Below are 18,863 nucleotides of genomic sequence, written 5' to 3' on the forward strand. Positions count from 1 at the left end.
CACTCTTGGTTCACTAACTCAACAGCCATTCCCATCTCCTTCTCCTTTGCCTTCCGCTACTCCAGAATAGGCTGGAAAAGTTCAATGACCCTTTTGTCAGCCTCCCTTGGAGTTAAGGGGTGACAATATTACCAAGTTCTGGCCATAAGACATAAGGGGAGTCTCTTGTGGTTCTTGTAGAAAGCCTTATACTTTTTTGATAAAATAAACAGGCACAAAAGAGAGTAGAGCTCTCTCTTCTTTGCCCCTGTTGGTGCAGATTGATCCCTGGACCCAGGATGTTTTGTGGTAGCTTTGTATGTGTCAACCAAGATACGCAGGAACTGTTGTCAAGGATCCTTGCAAGTTCCAGACTAGCACTGATCACAAGTGACATGTTGCATGAGATTGGAAAGAGAGCAGGGAAGCAGCATCCACAGTGGTTATGCTCTGAAGGAAAATGCAAGGCTCCAGGAACATTGGCCACTCTCACATGCTAATCTGCTGACTCACCTTGCCTGAAGCACCCAGGCTTACAGCTCCTCCAGCTCTCACCACATCTCCTCCTCTGGCTCCTTTAAGTCCTAAACCAAGTGCATCTGTAGATCCATGAAGGGCACCAGCTTCTTCTGCAGGACACTGACACTAGAGAGAACAAGACACATGCAGATCCAATCTGTCCTCAAAGATTTCCATCATTCATGATTCCGGTTTGTCCTTCTAATCTGTTCTTGCTCTCATCCACAACCAGCTCTCTACCCTGCCCTCCATTCTGGCAGGATCAACAAAGAACCAAAGACAGCAAATAGCACTGCATAGACTTTTCCAACAGCTCCCACATTGTGCCAGACCTAAGGAGCATTGTCTATAGAACTTCTGTGATGAAGGGAGTGTTTTAATACAAGCCACCCAGTAGGATAGCCACTAGTCATATGGCTATTGAGCACTTGAAACTTGAGTTTCTTAAACCCAGAAACTTAATTTTTCTCTTATTTAAATTTAACTAATTTAAATAGCCACATGTAGCAGGTGGCTAGCATATTGGGCAATGCTAGCTACTGCCTAATAATAAATTTCACATTCTTTATCCCTCGTAGTGGTCCTGTTTCTCTGACTGAATCCTGAGCTATACAGGAAGCAACAACTGGTAGCTTCATGGGGAAGAGCACAGAGACACAAAGCCAACACACAAGGAATGACAGGGCCAGAGGACAAAAAGAGCCTGTGTCCTGTAGCTCCACCAGCAAGCAATCTAGAAACTTCTTATATGAGGGGGAAAAAAGATGTCCCTGTAGCAGTGGACTTCACTGTGTCCTTTCAATAAATTCTTTCTTGGGAGCTTCTGCTTGATGCAATGAAGTAGTCTAAGCCTTGTCTAGGACATTACAGGTCATGGGTGGTGTTTTTAGAACTGAATTTAGGGGGGGAAATGTATGTATATATGCATAGAACTCATAAAGAGTTAAATTAGTCTTTTGATTAGGCAAGTAACATAAATAGAACTACAAACAAGAATTATTGTTGGCTTCCTCTGCTTATAGTTCTCTTTTCCTTCATGTTTATCCTTGCTTTCTTTTGAGGAATGACCTACAATAACTTGCATTCCAAAGTCTTTATTTGAGTTTATGGATACATAAATTAAAACTATGAGTTTTAGACCTTAAGTAGTGTATATTAGGATTCTCTAGAAAAACCAAACCAACTAGATGCGTGTGTGTGTGTGTGTGTGTGTGTGCTGGTGTGGGGGTGCATGTGTGTGTGTGTGTGCACGTGTGTGTGTGTGCGCGTACCCATCCTGAATATATTGTCATGTGCCACATAACTATGTTTAGGTAAACTATGGACTCTATATGCTGGTGGTCTCATAATATCATATTGCCTAGAGATGTTGTGGCCATCTTTGTGTAAGCACACTCCATGATGTTTGCACAACCCCAAGACTGCTCAATGATGCATTTCTTAGAATGTATCCCTGTCACTAAGTGACAAATGGCTGTATATACATGTCCTGTGATGTAATTGAAGGGGTCTCACAGCTAAAGTACCCATGTCAAAGATTCCAGTTTGGGTCTGAAAACCTGAGAAGCAGGAATGCCAAGGGCAGAAGATGACCAATGTCTCAGCTCAAACTGAGTGTTCAACCTTTCTCTACATTTTCAGATTTCCTCACCCAATAGATTGGATGAGGCTCACCCACAATTGAAGAGAGCCATCTACTTTACTCAGTCCACAACTCAAGTTCTCACCTCTACCAGACATACCCTTATATATACCCTCAGACATTTCCAGACTATTTAACCAGCTACCTGTACAGCCCATGGCCTTGTGTAGTTCACACTCAAAATTAACCATCACATAGTGTTCCTCAAAACACAATGGCCTCACAATCAGGAACTAAAACATTAGCAAAACTTTATGGTCCAATGCTAGCATTGAGGGTATAATTTGTTTTCTGTTAAGAAATTCTAAGCTTTTTGTAAACCAAACATGTATTAAGATACTGACATTAAAATTAGAAATGGAAAGAAGCAGCTTTAGACTTGGACTTACAGGAACAAATTTTATGTCCAGTTGAGGATCACTGGATGGCAAATCAACCCTTCTAGTCAGACATCTGACTGAACACACATGCTGTGCATTCTGCATTGTCAGATCTCTGACTAGAAGAATTAATTTTCATGTCTGTCTGCCAGCAAGTAAAGGTGAACCACACAGTAGTTGATAGGGTACCAGGCCCCTAGACTCACAGGGCCCCACTATGGTCTGCGGTGAACTATACTGTAAGATAGATTCACCGTTTTTTTCTATTAGGAATTTGATTCCTACAAAAAGTTTCCCCATGGCTTGGGGTGAGATAAGATAAGGTTATATGCCAGAGTAGTAACCACTGAGTGACAAAAATTGGTAATAAGATGTTATTGAACTGCAGTTTACAGCTTGAAAGAAAATTATAGAGGTTGAGATCCCTTCCCCCTCGTGAATCCATGCCTTGAAAAGTTTAGGGATTGAGGTAGTAGCTGTTGATGGGTGAAAAATGGGCCTAGAACCTTTTCAAGGGGTCCAGTAAATTATGCTTGCCATAATTTACCATGAAACCCTGCATACCAGTCTCCAGGCCAGAATCAAGGTAAGCTAAGAAGCAAGCCAGGCAGCTCTTCGTGTCCTGCTACACAACTTTGTATTTGCCAGTTCCCTGAGAAAATCCCTATAACTTTCAGGGCTCCTCCCTTCCCCCAAGAGAATATAACCTTTCTGGTAAAATATAATTGCCCCTATTGTCTGTCAAACTAGATTTTGTTTTAAGTAGCAGTCCATTTTCACCATTGTAATTATGACAACAAGTGATAGTCATCATTTTTGTCAGCTCCATTCTGAGATTGGCTAATCACCAATCACTACCAGGAATGCTCTTTCCAATGGTCCCTGCATGGTTAATTGAATGTGAAAAGGTTAATGGCTAAACAACATATCAACAGTTTGTTAAAAGACTGAGCTGGAGTAGAGAACAATGAAGTAAAGTTGTTTTCGAGCTGTGGCCACATACACAATTCTAATCAACTACAAGAAACTTTTTTTTTAAGGTTGCTTAAACAAGTAATTATTCGTGTTGACATAGGAAAGGCGAAATTCCTGTAATCAAATCCAAGCGGCGGCTCAACAGGCCGCTCAGTGGTGTGTACGGTTTGGTTCCTTGGATGGACAGACTTGCTTTTCACTCCCTCCCAATTTTTGTCCCGCCCTCGTGGCGTATCTTCCTGGGAATGTTTTTTAAAAAAAATAAAAATAAAAAACATATTGGTCTTCAAGCTGCCTTTGATGCCTGTTATTTCCTGGTTCATCTCAGGGGATTGGGTCCTCCTAACTTCTCCAGTGTCTGGTGAGTCGCTTTGCTTTTCTGCCGCCCCCGCCTTCTGTGTATTTTGTTGTATTCTGTTCAGACCCCCAAAGTATCTCCGCACTCCTTCCCAGCCCTGTGCCGAAGCCAAACGCTTCCTAGCAGAGATCAGAGGGCCCTGTAGCTTTGAGTTCGGGATCCCGGGTGCGAGGAATGCCGTCCCACTAGCGGGAAGCTCCCAGATGCTGGTAGCCCGCGAGTCCCTGCCCTGTGAAGCGCCCGGCTGGTGCTCCAACCCCAATCCCTCTCCGAACCGGCGTGCGTGCCCCTGGGATTCGCAGAGTCTGGCCTCGCCGGCAGCCCGCGGGCTCTGGCACTGGCACTGCGGAATGCCACTCCTGGGCCCGCCCCGCGGACGGCACGGGGCGGGGGCGGTCGCTCGTCTTCACTTGGGCTCCCCACCGTGTCAGAGCGAGTAAGGCGCTGGAGCCTCCAGGGCGACCGGATGCAGCAACTGAACCAACGCTGGGCGCACGGCAGGAGACCCGGGGCGAGGCTGCCCTTGGTGCGTGTTGGGGGCCCGAAGGGGACTCTGGATTTCGGTCCCTCCTCTTTTCCCTCTGGGTCTCGCACTCGGGTTGTCGACCCTCCTCCCAGGTACTGGCCGGGAGCGGAGGGCGCCTATCTCCATAAATCCCATCATGGGCAACGCCTCCAATGACTCAGGGTCCGAGAACTGCGAGACTCGACAGTGGCTCCCCTCGGGCGAAAGCCCAGCCATCAGCTCCGTGATGTTCTCCGCCGGGGTGCTAGGGAACCTCATCGCGTTGGCGCTGCTGGCGCGCCGCTGGCGGGGGGACGCGGGGCGCACCTCCGGTGGCAGAAATTCCATCTCCTTGTTCCACGTGCTGGTGACCGAATTGGTGTTCACAGACCTGCTGGGTACCTGCCTCATCAGCCCGGTGGTGCTGGCTTCATACGCACGGAACCAGACTCTAGTGGCCCTAGAGCCCGAAAGCCGAGCGTGCACCTACTTCGCCTTCTCCATGACCTTCTTCAGCCTGGCCACGATGCTCATGCTCTTCGCTATGGCTCTGGAGCGCTACTTTTCTATCGGGCACCCCTACTTCTACCAGCGCCACTTCTCTCGCCGCGGGGGCCTGGCGGTGCTGCCAGTCATCTATGCGTTCTCTCTGCTTTTCTGCTCCCTGCCGCTGCTGGACTATGGGCAGTACGTTCAGTACTGCCCTGGGACATGGTGCTTCATTCGGCACGAACGAACAGCTTACCTGCAGCTTTACGCCACCGTGCTCCTGCTGCTCATAGTAGCGGTGCTCGCCTGCAATTTCAGTGTCATCCTCAACCTCATCCGAATGCACCGCCGAAGCAGGAGAAGTCGCTGCGTACCTTCCTCTGGCAGCTGCCGGGGTCCCACGGCCCGCAAGAGAGGGGATAAGCTGTCCATGGCGGAAGAAGCGGACCACCTCATCCTCCTGTCTATTATGACTATCACCTTCGCCATCTGCTCCTTGCCTTTCACAGTAAGTCACTCGTTTCCACAGCCCAGCTCAGTGCCAGCCTTCACCTCAATCTTTCCACCGCCCTACAAACTTTTTGCAATTTGAAAAAAAAAAAAATGTCCTAATTTGTAAAGATCGTTTTTCACCTTTACCTCATTTCCTTCCTCCCCATCTGGCATACGGACGTCCATAACCCAGTGTTTCTAAGCCAGCCCAGCCTCCACCCTAGAGTTACAAGCCCCAATTCACACCATTTTAGCTGCCATTGAAAGTGGAACCAGGTCCCTCCTGTGAAAGTTCAGAGGGTTTTTTTTTTTTTTTTTGTCCTTAAAGTTCAACAAACATCTAGTTTACAGGTTTCACAATTTATATATTCAAGCATAACTCTCTGTGGCCATGAAAAGTCATGACATCTCCATAATGATGTGGTGAGGAAAAGAGAACTGGCCCAGGAACTCTTTGCTAAGCTTTTGGTTTCTCCAGAGAAGGCAATTGTAAACTGTTACAGAGTATCATCCTGATAGTAGCAGGAATATACAAAGGTGCTCTTCATTTTATAGTCCTGCACTTTATGAGCACAAAGCTATATGCAGGGAGGATCCATCTCAAGGAAGGGAGAGTGGGGTTGTCTGGGGAATACAAGGGCACTCTATTCCCCAGGCAACCCCACTGTTCACTCTCAGCTGCTAAGTGCAACTTCCAGGCAGTTAGTTCTAGGATGCTCTGAATTAAAGTCATCTCAAGTGTAATGTGATAATGAAGTCTGGGATGTCAAAGCAAGTTATGAGCTCTGAAAGAGTTAGAAATTGGGAGTTTGGAAGAGAAAGACATGGACAGTGTCTGACTTGTCATGTAGAAGTTGGAGAAGTAACTTTATCCCACTGCCTGTCTCTGTCATTGCTTCCAGTTTCCTTCATCTTCTCATCTTCAGCAGTGGAAAAGGACACAGGGTTCTAAAAGCCCACAGATGATCCCCACCCACAGTGAACTTCATTTCTCAGCTATGTTCTCTTTGCCCTGGTCCCTACTGTCCTCACACTTGTACCCACCAATCCTGTGAGGGCAGAAGCTGGTCTGAATGGGTAAGTCACACTTAGGGGGAAATGAGGAGGAGTTTGTCAAAGGTACCCTCTTAAATAATGTGGGACCATGTGGAGGTGACATCTCCCATTCCACCTTGAGCAGAGAGTGTGTTATAGAAATGTTGCAATGTAGAAACCAACATGGCTTCTTCACTCTTGTTCTGTTTTACTGAAGGAGGTTTCAATTATGTTAGGGGCTAATTGGCTTTTGGGGATTAGATCTAAGATGCAGAACACTATCAATGAAAGAAAGCACTTGAAGTTCCACCAGACAACAGAATTCAACTTGGGGGACATAAACTATTCCTGAATGGGGAAGTGACTGTCTTAGGTTGGTAGGAATTAAGATGTCAGTTCTTAAATTTTTATCTATCATTTATGAGTGGATTTATAAAAATATCCTCCACCTCTGGTTACTTCAATAGCCCAGGAATGGGCTCAAGTGTGGAAAAGGACTGTTAATTTCCCTTTTATTTAGAAGAGGCAAACAGGAAGAAAAAGGCCTCCCCCTTTTACCATGACTGTTCTACTGCATAAACTGTATTTTTAAAAATAAAGAGTGATTTTCAACAGGTTCCCCTATTTTCATATACACTTTGTCGTTCATCATGAGGACTCCAGTCATTGCCATGTTATCAACAGATGGTTATATGTATTTATAGCCACCTGTTGATAAATAAATATATCTGTTGAGATATATATATATATATATTTTCATTCCACCTCCTTTATTTACTATTAGGCATGGAGCAGTTCTAGTGCTTCCAAAAGGAAGGGACTTAGAGTCAGATGGGATGGAGAGTGGGAGGTTTGCCTTGAAGCTGTGTTTTTATTTAGATTGCCTGTTAAGGGGTTGGGGGAGGCCAGATTAAGATTTTGAGGAGGCTTTAGTTCCACCAAACCACCCTGTAGAATTGAAGCTAACTGCAAAATATTGTCTAGGTTTTCTTCTGCATATATTCATGGCAAAAGTTCTCAAAGAGGAGAAAATCCTAGCATGAACATAATCAGAAAGCTGACCAAACTGACTCCTGGCCTTGGGACTATCACGTCACAGTCAGATGAACTGTAGGTAATCCAAGAGGCACAAAACAGAAAATTGAAATCTCAAAGTCATCTCTGATTAAGAACATCTACATGGATCATTGACTAATTTTATTTTATCAATAAAATTTTGGCCATAATTGTTAGTATTCTTTCACTTCATACATTTTTCACTACATACCTCTTCAAACTTTATGAAGTGGGCCAGGGCTTTAGCTCAGCGGCAGAGCACTTGCCTAGCACGCATGAGGCACTGGGTTCGATCCTCAGCACCACATAAAAATAAACAAACAAAATAAAGGCATTCTACCGACTTATAACACCAAAAAAAAAAAAAATTAAAAAAAAAAAGCTTTATGAAGTGCTGCACTATTCTGATTTAAGTTATATCTTGAGGGTCAATCTGATAAATTCAAACTCATGACTACTGTTTGGTTCATATATTCTGACATTTCAAATACTTGGCATGTGTCCCAGAAGGTACTCCTCCATCCCCGAGCAGTGTAGTTCTATTTGGCCCACACTAAGTTATTGGTCAGAAATGGCCTATACCAATCTCCTACCCAAGGTAGGAACCATTTGCCCACATCGTACCTGGGAGCTCAATAAAATAAGGCAGGGGCTCATGATTGCCTTCAGAAAGTCTCCTATTTCTCCAACAGAGTACACACAGCTCAACAGAAATACAAATTGCACCACATATGAAATTTTAGATTTTTTTCTATAAGCCACAGAACAAAAAGTAAAAAAGAAACAGATGAAACTAATTTCAATTATTTTATTTAACCCAATATGTCCAGAATATTACCAATTACAAAAGCTATCAATGTAGAAACATTTATTGAAATATTCCAACTAATTTCTTCCTTGTATCCCAGAAACACCAGAAAACCATCCTATCTCTGCCCATCCCTTACCCAGGATAACAAGAACTACTTTCTTTGTCCCTCAAAAGATTATCAGACAACTAGTCAGCAAGGAGGAGAGTTCACAACTGTGCCAGTAGGACACCAGTCCATCCCACAGTATGCTAAGCAGTAGAGGAAAATGGAGGACTTAGAAACCTGGAACAACTAATGTAACCATTGTCCCAGAGTATGGGAGAGAGACCTGGCTTCCTCCAAGGATGCCAGTCAAGGGTCTCCAAATTTTAGTAAGTGAAACTCTCAAAATGGGGGATAAAATAACAGGCACCCTAAAATAACTTCAAGTTCAACCTCATGTATTATTATCAACACAAAAGAGACAGGTTTTTGAGCACTGTATCAACCCATCATCTTTACAACAACCTATAAAGGAGATAATATTATGATTTCTGTTGTTCAGATGAGGCCAATAGCTTCAGGTAGGTCCTACAGCTAGTGAGTGATTGAGGTGTGATTGGAAGGCAGTTAAATCACCAAAACCATGCACTTAACTGTAATACTACCAAAGAGAAAATACTCATTCCAGGGGTGACATGAGAAGATTAATCCAAAATTTCACAAGAGAACTGTAAATTCATTAAAGATATTTTTCCTTTTGATTCTAGCTTGTTAGTTTTAAAAATAAAATGGCAAAGCTCTTTTTCTCCATGTCAGTTCAAGGAGCTAAGCTGGGTCTCAAGTGTGTGGTTTTCTTTTTCTCCTCTGGAGACTTATTAAATAAAAGCTTGAGACTGAGATTTTAGGAGTTTGGCTAATGTAAATGCTGGTCTAAATTAAGAAATAATCAGATAACCCCTCACATAAAATCTTCCACATAAACCTTTTTTTTTTAGTGATTAAAAAAACCCAAAACATGTGGTGTTTGGGAAATGACATTATTTTGGCTGTCCAATATGAAATCATGCATGAGACCAACAACATATTCCAAACTGTTTATCTGCTAAAGGAGTACTGTATAAATTAATAAATTCCTCCTTATGTTAATCAGCTGTTGTCATCATTTCACAGTGATAAATAGAACTTTTTTTTCTTCCTGAAATGGAACACAGAGAACATATGAGACCTCCATTTTTGTTTCAAATACTGTTTGTGTCTAAATTTCCAAACCATATCAAGCTACTTTCTCACCAAGTTACTGATCATGGGTAGCTTCTGGTCATTTTAAACTGTTTTTCACATGCCATTGGGATAAAGTGTTTATATATTTTATTCAGTTCTGAAATTTCAAGAACAAACCTTTGATTCATTCTAAAAATGTCTTCATCTTTACAAATTCTTTAGGGTTATAATTTCTAGGTAAATCTGATTAGTGGAAATTTGATCACTGAAGTACAAAAAAAAAATTCAAGTAAATAATACTAGAGTTTCCTGTTCATTCCTGGTATTCTTTATGTGCAGTGTAACATGAATGAGGGTTTAAAAGCTGATGTAAAATTGGCTGATTACATACAAGCAAAATATAATAATTCAGGTAGGGATTAAAGAGAAATCCAGGAATCTCTGTGCATAATTATAATGAATTTTTGTCTGATGGTATTTTAGTAGACGTCCATGAACAACTGGAAGGCCCTTTACTATTCAGGCATCATTAACCATGTGTTTGGGGATTGTTGAGACAGTTTTAATATTTAAATTTTAAGAGAAAGTACCTCTAGACGAGTGTTTTCATTGGACATCTTTTCCTTTGCCATTTGGTACTATGTAATGGGGAATATAAATGGACACAGAATTATATGGTTTATAAAATTTAGACATCAAGAACCGTTATCCTTTTCCCCAAAGAGAATTTGTATCTTATGCCTACACCCTTGGTCAAGTGCATCCTCATTGCTGTTTCTGATGGTTTAGGCCAGGTCCTTGGCTTAAATAAAAACAGCTTTTTGAGATGTATATTTCTTGCTTGGCATGCTAAGAGCCCATCACATTATTAAGTTTAACAAGAAAAAAAGAATAGAGATGGTGAGACATTCTGTTTCAGAAACACAGCCAATAGAATTGCTTCCACCAAGAGGCAAGTTAATCTACAACTTAGTCTGCTTGCTTGACTTCTTCTGTCCTGTTTTGAAGTTTCTGACCACCACTCCCCATTCAGGTCTTGAGCTCAGATCTGATGTACTTCAATTTACATCATTATGGTATACCCAGCTGTATTTTTCTGACAGTATTTTACTGCCTAGAATTGCCCCTAACTGAAAATAAATTAAAGTACCCTAAATTGGGACATATGCTGTGATGGGAAGGGCCAGGGAGGGAAAGTTCACTTCTGGAAGGCTGAAACTTCCTCTATACCACTAGGGTTCTTGACTTTCTGCTTCACAGATAGCACATGAATCTTTCTGAGATCTTTTGCAAAATTTATCCAATTCCTTGGTAGGTAGTTCATAGTGACCATCATTTTCTCAAAGGGTTAAGAGTCACCATCCTGGAATAGTTAGGCCCAGAGCTTTTAACCTTAGCACCCTCTCCTCTTCTCAGTTCTGAGAAGCACAAGACAAGGGACACACTCATCCTGGAGCCAAATCTATGATCCAGCAAGGTGCAGTGGTGTACACCTGTAATCTTAGTGGCTCAGGAGACTGAGGCAGGAGGATTGCAAGTCCAAAGCCATCCTCAGCAACTTAGGGAGGCACTGAACAACTCAGTGAGACCCTGTCTCTAGATAAAATATTTTTTTAAATGGCTGGGGATGTAGGTCAGTGGTTAAGCACCCCTGGGTTTCAATCCCTGGCACAAAAATGAATAAATGGTCCAGTTTTTCCTTATGACAGGAAACAAGTTTAGTCTCCCTCTACCAGAAAGCATCTGTGATTTGAGGGAAACGGTTTCTTTATTAAAGTATGGCATACCTGGAAAATAATTCCCCCCAAAGTTTTTAAAAATAATTAAATATGCAAAGCCTATTGCCAGGACACCCTAATTTCTTTCAGAAGCCAGATAAACATAACAAGGGATGTCTGTAAATTAGCCATGGGATGAGTAATGCCCAGAGAATGCCGAACAGCTACAGAGAAAGAGGCAGCTTTTCAGTCTACAAACGGGAGTAGTGTTATCCAGAGACTTATAATTCTGTCAGTCATTTGTGAATTTCAAGTGAAACTTAACAGAAAAGGCTTTTTACATAGATGGCAGCACAGTGTGTAGTGGCTACAAGTGTCTCACTGCTTCCTGGAATGTGATCTTAGGCAAAGTGACTGATCTTCTGAACCTTGATTTCCTCCTTTCTAAAATGAGAATAATAAAACTGGGCATGGTGGTGCACACCTAGAATCCCAGCTATTCAGGAAACTGAGGCAGGAGGATCACAAGTTCCAGACCAGTCTCAGCAGTTTAGGGAGACTCTGTCTCAAAATAAGATTAAAAGTGGGGGCTGAGGACGTAGATCTGTTATAGAGTGCTCGCTTAGCATGCACAAGGCCCTGGGCTCAATCTCCAGCACTACTAAATAAATAAATAAGGAATAATAATACTTTGTAAGTTTGTGAAAACGTTATACAGAGTAAGATTTACAAATTGCTTAGCCCCATGCCAAGCCCACAGCAGATGTTTAATAAATGTTAGCTGTTATGTCCAGATGATTCAATACCCAAAGCAAAATCAGATTGTGTATTAGTGATTGGGAACTGAATTCTGGAGCCTTGGTCATTTGTTGGCTTGACCAGGCCTAAGAGGATGGGTTTTTTTGGTTTGGGTTTTTCTGTTCTTTTTTTTTTTTTTTTTTTTTTTTTTGATTGGTTTTGCAGTGCTGAAACTTGAACCCAGAGCCTTGTACAAGGTCTTTTGTTTTTAAGTGTGATTAATGAATAATTTGAAAACATTTCAGATTTTAGGTAAGGTTCTAAAGCTGTAGTTCTCATACTTGTCTGCACATTAGAATCACCTGGTGTGCCAGGTGGGGTAGGATAGAATGGCTTTTAAAAATTCCTTGACCACTGGGCGCATGCCTGTAATCCCAGCAACTGGAGAGGCTGAGCCAGGAGGATTGCAAGTTCAAGACCAACCTCAGCAACTTAGTGAGCCCCTGCTCAAAATTTTTTAAAAAGTCCAGGGATGTAGCTCAGCAGTAAAGCACCCTTAGGGTCAATCCCCAGTACCAAAACAAAATAAAACAAAACAAAACAAAACAAAAAAACAGCCATGACCCATGTCTTAGTGTAGCCTAAGTAAATCCAAGTCTCTGAGGGAGAGAGTAAGGTGTTGGAAAGCTCCCCAGATGATTTCAGTGATCAGCTAAATAAAATCATCATTTGTTCTGAAATTCTGAACTTACTTTGTAGCTACATTAATAATAGGAAAGTAGTTTAAACAGCCTCTGGTCAGTGCCAAGCTGAAGTTTTCCATGGGAGGCTGCTTCAAGACAACACTAAAATAGCACTAATTCTCATCTGTGCCACTTGTGTCACAAGCTCTATATTCTTTGCAAAGCCCTATAGTGAGGGACTACCTTAAGGAATAAAACTCTTTTGACTTATTGAGATCAGTACTTTTTTTCTCACTGAAAATATTTTGGCAGTATATGCAAAATAACAATAATAACAATAATTCCCCCAGCCTCTGCATCTGAATTCCAGAGTATCACTAACATATTATTCATTAATTCCCTTATGTCCCATGAGTCAGCGTTTTGTTGAAAACCCAGGTCAGCTAGAGGGAGAGGGAGATGTGCAGCTATTATTTAAGGGGCTCAGAGTTTCAGAGACAGATAGTGGCAATGGTTGCTGTTCAATGTTCTTTTAAGTTAGGGTCAGTCAAGTGTGTTTACAAGAGAGACACAGAGCTAGTTGTGGTGGTACACACCTATAATCCTAGCAATTCAGGAGGCTCAGACAGAAGGATTGTAAGTTTGAGGTCAGCCTCAGTGTGTAGTGGCTACAATACTCTCATTAACTTAGTGAGACCTTGTCTCAAATTAAAAAATAAAAAGGGCTGGGGATGTAACTCAGTGGTTAAGTGTCCCTGGGTTAGCTCCAAAGAAAGAAATGGAGAGAGAAAGGGAGAGAGGGAGAAAGAGAGAGAAGAAGAGAGACACAGGAGAGGCTCAGGAAAACAAGGCATGGGATTCCATGCAGGGCCATGTAGAAAAGCACCAGCATCTGTCTGGAGGCCGGGCAGGAGACAGGGGAGAGGCACTGCCTTTATTGGAGTTTCCACAGGAAGGTCATGACAAGGTGGAGAGTTTAGAAACTGCTAGCTGAAATACTTTCAGCAGGCAGTAAGCTATATGGGGAAATCCCTGGCTGCAGGGTCCCCTGACCCTGGGATGATTAACATGGAGGAATATTTCCTTCTGGGCTTATGGGGCTGATAAAGGAGATGTGTTTCTGGATTGGTTACTACTGTTATATCAAAGACATGCTTTCTGCTGAGCTTTTTGCTGTCTCTAAGAAATAGCCAGCCCAAGGACAGATAGCCTCACCCCAGACAGAGAGATTTTTCAGCTATCAAAACATAACATACAGAAAATTTAAAATATAATTGATAACAGTTGCACAACAATGTGAATGTACTTAAGGCCACTGAATTGTACATCTGAAAATAGATACAGTGGCACATTTTGTGTTCTGTATGTTTTTTACAAAAAAGTAAAAGGTCCAAGATGCACAAGATCAGTGTGATAAACCCTAGGCAAAAAAAAAAAAAAAAAAAAAGATAAGAACCAAAGTAGGGGGAAATGGGGAGGCAGAAGACAAAAGCGTACATCAAGACATCAAGGATCTCTGAAGCATGTTTTATTCCCAAGTGTTAAAGAAGGAATTGTCTTCTACCAAATATCAGCCCCCTCCTGAAATGCATATTTTAAGCAATTCTGAAAATTACCAGGCATAAAGGATGAAAAGGAAAGGAAACAGTACAGAATTGCTTCATCCTCTAAAACACTTTTTCACTTCTCGTTACTTCGTCATGCTCTCAAAGGATCAGGAACTGTGGTGTAGGTTACTCTCCACTGAAAACCTGACTCATCTTCATGGGTGAAGCTGAGACACCAGAATGCTGAGCCCTGTCTACACTGCTTGTTGTGGCTAGCCAACCCATGTTCTCTGGCTAAACTAGATCACAAACTCAGCTACAGATTTTTCTTACAACCGAGTGTTCAATTATTTATGCACATCCATGTGCCAGACTTATGTACACATTATTCTGAATTTCTAACCTCCAAATTCACCTCTTTAATACACCATACTGTTTATTTTGCATCCAAAGTAGTTTCACTGACCAGAAAACGTGTTCTTCATTGCATATTCCTACCTAACTTTCCTCTTTTCTCTGTGATCTGGGAAACCCACCATCAATTCTTCTTTTTCCTTACTCATCTGCCAACTCTTTCTCCATTCCCTATGCCAAGATTCTCTGGCATAAACACCTCTGGCTGCCAAACCTTCCTGCTATTGTCCTTACGTAAGCAACCCGAAGATGACTACTCTTCTCTCTGCCTGAAATTTGCTTTGTCCAGTTCCCAGATGCCTGTAGAGTTAAGTACCAGGAAAAAGGAAATGAACTATTCCTTCTTTTGGAGGAGTGTTGGGGAGAGAAGGGTATGTCTCCCTATGTCACAGATTAGCATTGGTCAAAGAATCCCTGATGCATTATAAAGAACTAATGTCAAATGACTAGGTATGAGTCACCTTTTTTTTTCCCTTCCGCCAGCTGGATGGAGGTGCTTGGTCTCTATCAATCACATATAGTTCCATTCCTTTTGATCTGACCAACAAATTGTGTGGCTCCATAAGACGAGAGCAGGGATACCAATTTGAAAATTCTGATCCCTGTGACATGTGTCCCCCACCCCAGGGTTTAGAACATTGTTCTGAAGGCATTTGTTCTAATACAGGCCTGGCTGTAGCATAGCAAGCACTGCACTGGCAGCAAGAGAGCTGAAATTTGTGCCCTTACTAGGCCACTAAGCAACCTTGAGTACTTGGGCGAGTCACTCAACTTTTCTGACCTCAGTGTCCTTGTTGGTAAAATGGACATTGTAGAGCACTTATTATGTGGGCAGTGCTGTAGTAGCTAACACATACTGCTTCTTATCATTCTCCCAGCAACCCTGCAAAGTAGGTGTTATTATCATTATCATCTGTTTTTGAGATGTAGAAACTGAGGCACAAAGGCAAGTTTTCCTTCCTGTGGTGCCAAAACTATCTGTGATGCTAACCCAGGCTGCCAGTGGCCAGAACCGGACTCAAGCTGATGGTGCTCTGCCGCTTGCTCTCTCCCTGAATTGTGATCATTAAATCAGATGGAGCATTTGAAATTAAGTGTAACATGATACTATTAGCATTTCTGAAGTTTGTTTCCTCATCTATTAAGAGGAGATAATATTTAAGCTTCAGAGCTTTTGTAAAGAATAAAGGAATTGGGCTGGGGATGTGGCTCAAGCGGTAGCGCACTCGCCTGGCATGCGTGCTGCCCGGATTCGATCCTCAGCACCACATACAAACAAAGATGTTGTGTCCACCAACAACTAAAAAATAAATATTAAAAAAAAATTCTCTCTCTCTCTCTCTCTCTCTCTCTCTCTCTCTTAAAAAAAGAATAAAGGAATAAAGCAGGTTTAGTACTCAGTACAATTCATGATGCATATATTTAAATGGTAACTACTAATATTATCATTATTATTGATATTAAAATATTCTGTTCTAAGTGCCCAGAAATGTTAATTCATTTCTCTCCATTTCCAGTAGCAAAACCAGAAGGTCACCCCTGATCTCAGTGTTAATAACAATCTGCAGAAAATATGCTATCATTGAGTTGTAGAGAGGAGAAAGTATATTTATTATGTTACGATATACATATGAAAGAAGGATAAGATTTTGCCACCTATCTCCTTCACCAACACTACCATGCACAAGACACAGTTGCATCTCAAGGAATAGCACAGACTCGGCCCATTCACAGCTATAGTGTAAAACTAACATCACTTCCCTGCTTTGCTTCTTACAGATTTTTGCATATATGAATGAAACCTCTTCCAGAAAGAAAAAGTGGGACCTGCAAGCTCTCAGATTTTTAGCAATCAATCCAATAATTGACCCTTGGGTCTTCGCCATCCTTAGGCCTCCTGTTCTGAGACTAATGCGTTCAGTCCTCTGTTGTCGGATTCCATTAAGAACACAAGATGCAACACAAACTTCCTGTTCTACACAGTCAAATGCCAGTAAACAGGCTGAACTCTGTGGACAGTCATGAAGATATGCTTCATTATTTAGCATCTGGAAGATCCTTTTGAAATGGTTCCTTGGGGAAATGTAAAAAGTCAGTGTATAAACAAAATGAAACTTCCCTAATAACAGAATAAACAAACATTTAATCAGCAGTTGGAGCTACAGAGTGCTGACAAGGCACTTCACAGAAGGTGTCAGAAGGTTCCATAAAACCTACCCTCCGTGAGCATGTTGCATGGCCTTTGGAGGGACATCCAGCTGTGCTTACGATCCAGTTGCCTTTTGATTTAAGCTTTCCTGTTGAAACACAAAGCATGTGGTTTTGTAATTTGTTTAAAACCCTACATAGTCACAGTCTATTTCAATCTCCTATGCGACGACTGTTATAAACACACAGCATTCGGTCAGACCAAATGAAACTTCGAATGTATTCTCCAGGAAGTCAATATGTGGAAGCAACCAAAACTGACAAGCTGCTATCTTGTGATTGCTTAACAGATCTGGTATTTGGACAATGAAGTTGAAAGCCATTGGCACCTTTTGTCATTCTCTGTGTGGGTGGGAGAGTATTCTCTGGTCACTACAATATTACTCTTAAAGGAGTGAACTTAATTAACGTCCATTTGATTCACCTGTGTTTTAGGAGCTATGTGTTCAATTGTCAGGGTATTTATTTCACAATATCAATTGTGCTAATGTTAATTAAGAAGACTTTTAAGAATTTCTTTTCAACAAGAAAGAATAAAAAGGTTAAGATATTAATTCTGACTAATGTTCTTTATTATGTTTCCAAGGGAGAACACATATGGCTATAGTTGAAGCCAAATAATAGGATTAAAAATTGAAAAATTTAGTACATTTTCAGATATACTGGAATTCTTTTGATGTTGAGATTAAGGCCATGAGTAACATACTTTAGAAGATGCCTGTTTTAGCAAAATTCATCTGTATTTTTATTTAGGGAACATAGTTTGACTCACACTACATAAGAAATCATGTAACAGTGAGTCATATCTTAATATATTTCTAAATGTTTGGCATGGTGTAAACTAGACATCAAAATATTTCAGTGAATATGCACCGTTTAATCATAGTCACTGTGTAAACTCATCTGAAATATTACCAAAATAAACTATAAAACAAATTTGAAAATGAAATAGTATCTGATGAACTTCCCAAATAACATTTTACAATTAATGCAGACACAGTATCTTAAGTGAGATGAAAGTGCAAAAAAAAAAATTAGATTTAATTCAGCACATTTTAAAAGTGGGATTCATTGTAAATTAGAGTTCAAGATTTAGAGTAGAGTACTTGGTATTCAAAGTTTCTCCTTCAGTTTTCAGTCTTCCAGCATGATCTTTAAAATAGCAGAAGCATGGGCTGGGGTTGTGGCTCAGTGGTAAAACGCTTGCCTATCATGTGTGAGGGTGGGTTTGATTCTCAGCACTGCATATAAATAAATGAATATAATAAAGGTCCATCAACAACCAAAAAATATATATAAATAATTTTTTAAAAATAAAATAAAATAGCAGAAGCACCTTAAATTTTGCAGCATGTTATTATAGGATGGCTACAATAATGAAAAAATAAAAAGGAGGATGTCAGTTTTTTCCAAAGTATCTTGAGTTATTTACTCAAAACTATTTCCTATAAGTAGCTATCAACTTAGATGATCACTTAAAGTAACTCCAAACCAACCTAGGCATCATGTATTTTGACACAATCTAGGTCCAATCAGTTCTTATTAAAAAAAAAAAAAAGTGGTTTGCATAAATGTAAACAAACTAAGCAAAATTTAACTTAACTAAAATCTGGACAGGTAAATAAATCTCCCTTGTCCACCACACATTCAACATTAAGAAATTGTTCTAAATGGGACAAATTAGGCCCATGGGTAATTTCTCAACATAAAAGTCAGAAGTTACTTTGAATCTGAAAGATTGATGCCTTTTATCAAGATGACATTTTAAAATTTCAGAATGAAAATGTTAACCACATCCCTCAACCCACCTCACTGCTCCCAACATTCCAAAATAATGAGAATTTTTTTAAATTATACATATTATTCTTGGTAGGAACAAAATGATTCACTCTGGAAGCCCAAAATATAAACATTTAAACATTTATTTAACAACTAGTAGATTTCTAGAACATTGTTTCTTCACGTACTCCTGTTCCTTGCACCACAAGGAATCACTAGACCCTGTTATTTCATTTGCATAGACATATACAGAGAAGAAACTGAAAGTAAAAATCCTACATAATAATCAATTGCCTCTTAATGGCATTTTAAAGTAACTTAGAAAACATTC

The 18,863-nt window shown here is 40.9% G+C and overlaps 1 protein-coding gene across 2 annotated transcripts; it reads left to right on the forward strand.

The window, feature by feature from the left end:
* The first annotated feature begins 3,875 nt into the window (after positions 1-3,875).
* On the forward strand, positions 3,876-17,241 carry PTGER2 (prostaglandin E receptor 2). Of its 2 annotated transcripts, XM_081292431.1 has the most exons (3): positions 4,369-5,355; positions 6,242-6,416; positions 16,325-16,430. In XM_081292431.1, exons 1-2 carry the CDS (start codon positions 4,516-4,518, stop codon positions 6,392-6,394), a joined length of 993 nt encoding a protein of 330 aa, XP_081148557.1. In that variant the 5' UTR covers positions 4,369-4,515; the 3' UTR covers positions 6,395-6,416; positions 16,325-16,430. The 2 variants fall into 2 exon arrangements, with proteins under 2 accessions (XP_081148556.1, XP_081148557.1); XM_081292430.1 differs by lacking the exon at positions 6,242-6,416 and having other exon boundaries at positions 3,876-5,355; positions 16,325-17,241.
* Positions 17,242-18,863: the final 1,622 nt, after the last annotated feature.

This window comes from Spermophilus citellus (genome assembly GCF_964194105.1).
Source record: "Spermophilus citellus genome assembly, chromosome: 4".
Taxonomy (NCBI): Eukaryota; Metazoa; Chordata; class Mammalia; order Rodentia; family Sciuridae; genus Spermophilus; species Spermophilus citellus.

Excerpts from the sequence above, each read along its gene's own strand:
- PTGER2 (XM_081292430.1), top strand. The coding sequence starts at position 4,516 with ATGGGCAACGCCTCCAATGACTCAGGGTCCGAGAACTGCGAGACTCGA. Across the intron at positions 5,356-16,324 it reads TCTGCTCCTTGCCTTTCACA|ATTTTTGCATATATGAATGA; the intron begins GTAAGTCACTCG and ends TGCTTCTTACAG.